Source organism: Orycteropus afer, unplaced genomic scaffold (assembly GCF_000298275.1).
Source record: "Orycteropus afer afer isolate SDZICR_OR568_19922 unplaced genomic scaffold, OryAfe1.0 scaffold00367, whole genome shotgun sequence".
Lineage (NCBI taxonomy): Eukaryota > Metazoa > Chordata > Mammalia > Tubulidentata > Orycteropodidae > Orycteropus > Orycteropus afer.
This window is the reverse complement of record NW_006921954.1, coordinates 379,539-385,538: the sequence shown is the minus strand read 5'-3', so window position 1 is coordinate 385,538 and position 6,000 is coordinate 379,539. Positions and strand designations below refer to the sequence as shown.

Sequence of the window (6,000 nt, the reverse complement as noted above, 5' to 3'; positions counted from 1 at the left end):
TAATGTAAGTAAAAGTGATATAAATATAAAATCAAAGAAATTAAAATTAAAACCTATAATCCTCAATTTGAACAAAGATATAAATATAAACTCAGAACACATTTTTTTTAAAAAAACTTCCTATTCTTTGCTGTATGGCAAGTGAATTTGCTCTGTAAGTCTTCACCCAAATCACAATAAAAAAAAGAAAAAGAAAAAGAAATGGAAATTTTAACAGGAAAAAAAAAATTTCCTAGTTCTTTCAGCTGAAAATGCCTAGAAACCATGACCAACTCAATAGCAACTTGAGCAGTGACAAACTTAACAAATGTGACCTCTGGCAAGTGAGAAAATTCACCAACTTCAGTTCCTTTATCAAAGACCAAGGCAATGAAAGGTGAATTTGGGGCTGAAAGTTATTAAACTGATAAATGGCACAAATATCAATAAAAATAACTACAACAGAGTGAAACCAATCTGTTTATAAGTTCATAATGATAACTTAAAAACAAACCTCACTGATCACCAACGAAGGATGCTATGGAACCAACTGATAACTATGAAAACTATATATAGTTTACATATGTTGTTGTTGTTATGTGCCATTGAGTTGGATCCAACTCATAGCGACCCCTCCTTGGGTTTCCGAGGCAGTACCACTACGGAAGTAGATTGCCCCATCTTCCTTCCGAGGCATTACTGGTTACCGCCAGCCCTCTGGTTAGCAGTCCAGTGCCTTAGGCACTACGCTACTAAAGCTCCCAGTTTATGTATATATAAACTATATATAGTATATAAGAGAAAATAATGATTTCCCCTTTCCTGTAAGAACTCCATCAAGAATAAACAAATAGTCAATTAAGGGAAGTTTCTCTTTATGGAAGTATTCTAGTTAGTAAATAAATAAGCAATGATAAAAGTAGAATTCTCACCATTTTGCAACCCCTAGGGTGATGCAAATGTGCCTAAGGCATTTTGACTGCTAACCAGAAGGCTGGCAGTTCAAACCCACCAGCCACTCCTCAGAAGGAAAGTTGGGCAATCTATTTCTGTAGTGATATATCGCCTTGGAAACCCAAGGAGGGGTAGCTATGAGTCAGATCCGACTCGATGGCAGTGCGTTTTGGAAAAGATTATGAGAAAATCAGTCATACTTGCCTGAAAACGTTGGGTTTGATTTATAAATCTCCCAAGTGTATTTACATTTTCACCACAGCCAAAGCTTTAAAACTAAGAATGACTCCAGTTGTATATTTTAAGGAATCATCAAGTTTGTGAGAATTTTTCTTTGAGATGAGAAACATTCAAAGAAATTTAAAATTCGTATCAGATACATAAAGGGCAACCATTTCCACCTAATTTTAAGGAAAAAACAGATTTTGAGCATAATCTACTATTAAAACAGTGATTTCCTAGGAACTTTTGTCATTATCACCCTAATGATCAAAAGCAAGATGAGATTCAAATTTTGTCCTTTTACAGCAAATTTGTGATCTGTATTTATAAGTCTCTAAAATCTCCTGAGGGTGATCTGGTGGCATAGTGGTTAAAGCATTCAGCTGCTAACCAAAAATTTGGCGGTTCAAACCCACCAGCTGCTCTGTGGGAGAAGGTGAGGCAGTCTGCTTCCATAAAGATTTACAGCCTTGGAATCCCTAACAGGCAAGTTCTACTCTGTTCTGTAGGGTTCCTATGAGTTGGAAAGGACTCAATGCAGTAGGTTTGGTTTGTTTTAAAATTCCAGTATTTTACCAGATACCTAAATATTTTCCCCATAAAAAGGAGCAAACATTAAAAAGTTAATTTAGAATTGCTTTAATATTATTCAACATTTATATAAAAGCAGATTTACATACCTTGCTGGGACTGTGAAGGTGCTACAGGAACTTCTTGATTTGGCTCAAAAGGAAGTGCAGGTGTTAGGTTTTCAAACTGCTCTTTACTAATGATATTTAGCTTCTTAAAGTTCTCAACTTCTTGCTAAAGTAGAATGGAGGAATCTCATTACTAAACTGGCTAATAGAGTAACCAACAGAAAATACTTTAACGCCAACCTCCAAAAATGAGTTTGTAAAACTGGGATTAATTGCAAATGGAAAAAAAAAAAAAGTTCTAATTAAGAATCCAGCATTACACTGTAACAATATTCAGAGCTTAAAAGAAACAGAGAACCCTATAACATCATGAATATGCTATAATTAAAATACATTTTAAGTACATACTAATTATTATTTGTTGCACATTTATATGTACAAGGCTGTTAGAGTAGAATAGAGATTACAAAGTACTTTCATACATGTGCCCTGCCCTAATTTACAAATGAGACAGAAAGAAGTGTATAAACAAAACCTAGTAATATTAAGCAGTATATGAAAAGTGGTTATATTTAGTATAAAAATTCAGATCATCAGGGACTTATCACAGAAAAGATGGGACAAAGCAGCTCTTGAAGGATGAGAATTTAGAAAGGGAAAAGCATTCCTGATTAGGTAACGTGAGCAAAGATGAGAGGCTGAAATAAACAATATGTCTATTACAAAGTAATTAAGTGAAGGAGAAATTTTGCATAGAACAGGTGGCAAAAAGCCTGATAAATAAATTGGAGACAAGACCTTTAATATCAAGCCAAGTTTTTAATATATTTTCTAGTAATGGATTCACCTGATAAATCTCATAACTATGGATGGACCTGGAGGCTAGCAGCAAGTAGGCTCAGTAGGTCTGAGTTGTTACTTCAAAGGAAGAACAGATCCACTCCTATCCTTGGAGCTCTGGAGGCTCCTCCTTTCTAAATATTGTTACACAGTTGTTTAGGTGTTCTCTGCCCTAACCTATGACCACGTGGAGCATTACAATGGTGGAAGTTGATAACCATGGCACGTGAAGATCGTCTATGCTTGGACTAAACTATGAAATTTTAAAAAGGTTTGAGGTATTGTTTGCGCATTCTACTAACACTTGTAAGTTTTCCCCTAATACGCTCTCTAGCGCATCATATGGTGTTAATTTGTCCATGACCCTTGAAAGGACAACACCCAAAGAGTATTTATTTAAGCAGGTAAAAAATGTAACAACAGTATGTGTCAGATGGAACCAAATTAACATCATCATCATAAAATAGTTGTACCTTGCTTTCAATGGATCCCTAATCAAAGAATCTTTTTCTGGTCCTCAAACAAAAGTAATTCTTTGTCAGACCACACCACTGAATGATCTTGTTAGCCTTTTATACTATGATCTATCTTCTTTTAATGACAATAACTAAAATTACTATTTCAGCTTCTGACTGTATACAAAAATTGGTTTCCTCAAAAGTCTTCTAAAAGCCTTTCAAGCTCAATCAGTTTCAAAGTATCACTCCAAATATCACTTATTAATTACAAAAAGAAAAAAGGTACCTTTATAATGAAGAAATCTGTGGACACTATCATAATCAAATAACCAAATCACCAATTCTGATTACATCACCAGTTTTAGAAATAACGTCATTCTGTCTCCTGAGGTGATGAACTGCAGAGGGCACACCACCACCTGTGCATACATCAGATATATGAACCTAAAGCAATCATTTGAAAATGTAAGGCAAACCCAAACTGAGGGGCATTCTACAAAACAACTGGGTTGGACTCTTCAAAACCGTCAATGCTATGAAAGGCTCCCCTCCCCCACACTCAATTTTAAAAAAGCCTGTGGACCTGTGCACCTGTTTAAATGAAGGGATATTAAAGATATACATGTCTAAATGCAATGTGTGATCTTGGTGGGAGCATAAATTGAAAAAAAAAAGGTATTATAAAGGACATTATTGAGACAACTGGAGAAATTCTGAATATGGATTATATATGAGATAATAGCATTCTATCAATGTTAAACTTTCTGGGCATGATAATTATGTTTACATAGAATGTATTTGTTTTCTAGAGATACATGCTAATGTATATAGAGATAAAGTATCATAATGCCTACAACTAACTCTCAAATGGTTCAGGGAAAAAAAGGATATATTTATCATGTACATCTACATACATGTTGTTAGATACTGTCTAGTAGTTCTGACTCATAGTGACCCTATGTACAACATAATGAAACACTGCCTGGTCTGAGCTATCCTCACAATCATTTTTATGTTTAAGCCCATTTTTGAAGCCACTGGCCAATTCATCCCATTAAAGGTCTTCCTCTTTTCCAATGACCCTCTGTATAATTAACCAAGCATGATGTCTTTCTCCAGGGACTGGGCCCTTCTGACATGTCTAAAGTAATGAGATAAAGTCTCGCCATCCTAGCTTCTAAGGAGCATTCTGGCTGTGCTTCTTTCAAGACAGATTTGCTCATTCTTCTGGCATGCCAATGTAATCAATACTTTAATTCAAAGGCATCAATTCTTCTTCAGTGTTCCTTATTCATTGTTCATCTTTTGCATGCATTGTTGTTGTTGTTGTTGTTGTTATGTGCCATGGAGTCAGACCTGACTCAGAGCAACCCCTCCTTGGGTTTCCGAGGCACTATCACTATGGAAGTGGATTGCCCAACCTTCCTTCCAAGGAGTGGCTGGTGGGTTCAAACTGCCAGCCTTCTGGTTAGCAGTCAGGTGTCTTAGGCACTACACTACCATGGCTTTGGGTTAGGCACACCTTAGTGCTCAAAGTGATATCTTTGCTTTTTTAACATTTTAAAAGAGGTCTTCTCCAGATTTGCCCAATGCAAGACACCATTTGATTTCTTGACTGCTGCTTTCACGGCCATCGATTGTGGATCCTAGTAAAACAAAATCCTTGACAACTTTAATCTTTTCTCTGTTAATCATGGTGCTGCTTATTGATTGGTCCAGTTGTGAAGAGTTTTATTTTATGTTAAAAAGTAATCCATCCTGAAGGCCGTAGTGTTCGATCTTCATCAGTAAGTGCTTCAAGTCCTCTTTGCTTTCAGCAAGCAGGGTTGTATCATCTTCACACAGTAGGTTGTTAATGAGTCTTCTTCCAATCCCAATGCAGTGTTCTTCTTCATATAGTCCAGCTTCTTGCATTATTTGCTCAGCATACATGCTGAATAAGTATGGTCAAAGGATATAACCATGACACACACCCTTCCTGATTTAAAGCAGTATACCTTGTTCTGTTTGAACAACTGCTTTTTGGTCTATGTAAAGGTTCCACATGAGCAGAACACACATAAACTAAAAACCAAATCCACTGCCATCAAGTCAATTTTGTCTCACAGCAACTCTACATGACAGGCCAGAACAGCCCCATAGGGTCTTTAAGGCTGTAAATCTTTACGGAAGCAGATGGCTTTGTCTTTCTCCCGCTGTGTGGCTGTGGATTCAAACATCCAACCCTCTGGTTAGCAGCAGAATGCTTTAACCACTGTGCCACCAGAGCTCCTGGAATATATATGGAGAGGTAAAAAGCCAAGTATGGTAAGATGTTAACAATTACTGAGTTTGGTGAAGGATATACTAGTGCTCATTGTATCATTTTTATAACCTTTCTGAAGGTTTGAAACATTTTAAAATAAAAACTGGGAAGTAATAGAACATTAATGTACATTATTTATATGGAAAAATCAACATTTCTCCCACTATCTGAAAGTACAGCATTTCCATAAAACTTTTTGTAAGGCAAAACGGCATAAAGGAAAGAAGTAGTTACAATGAATACATATGGGAAAAAATTTTTGTGGGTTCCCAGATCCCAAAAAACCCTATCAAATCATATCAAATAACACATAAAATAACTCTGACAAGTAATGTTCACAGACACAGTTCAAAGCTATGGTGGCTTACTGCTGAGATGCTGAGTGCAGTTCCCAGCTGGGCCATGCCACTTTCTCTGTTCACGGTGTGTGCCCCTTTAAAGCCTTGCTGCAAAGTAAATGCTGAATGCCAGTTACACTCTGCCCTTTTTTTTTTTTTTGTATAAGTGTGAATTCTTTCAGATTTTTTTCAGTACTGAAAACAGGTACTAATGTAGGTGTTTCATAAAAGTGAAGTAGGGTAAAGTGAACTTTTGAAAAGTAGAG

The 6,000-nt window shown here is 36.3% G+C and overlaps 1 protein-coding gene across 1 annotated transcript in view; it reads right to left on the bottom strand.

The window, feature by feature from the left end:
* Nucleotides 1-6,000, bottom strand: part of LARP1B (La ribonucleoprotein 1B) — a 218,251-nt gene that overhangs the window by 71,106 nt on the left and 141,145 nt on the right. The window contains exon 11 of the mRNA XM_042782555.1: nt 1,836-1,959. Coding sequence (XP_042638489.1) covers nt 1,836-1,959 — 124 coding nt within the window. The remainder of the gene's footprint in view (nt 1-1,835; nt 1,960-6,000) is intronic.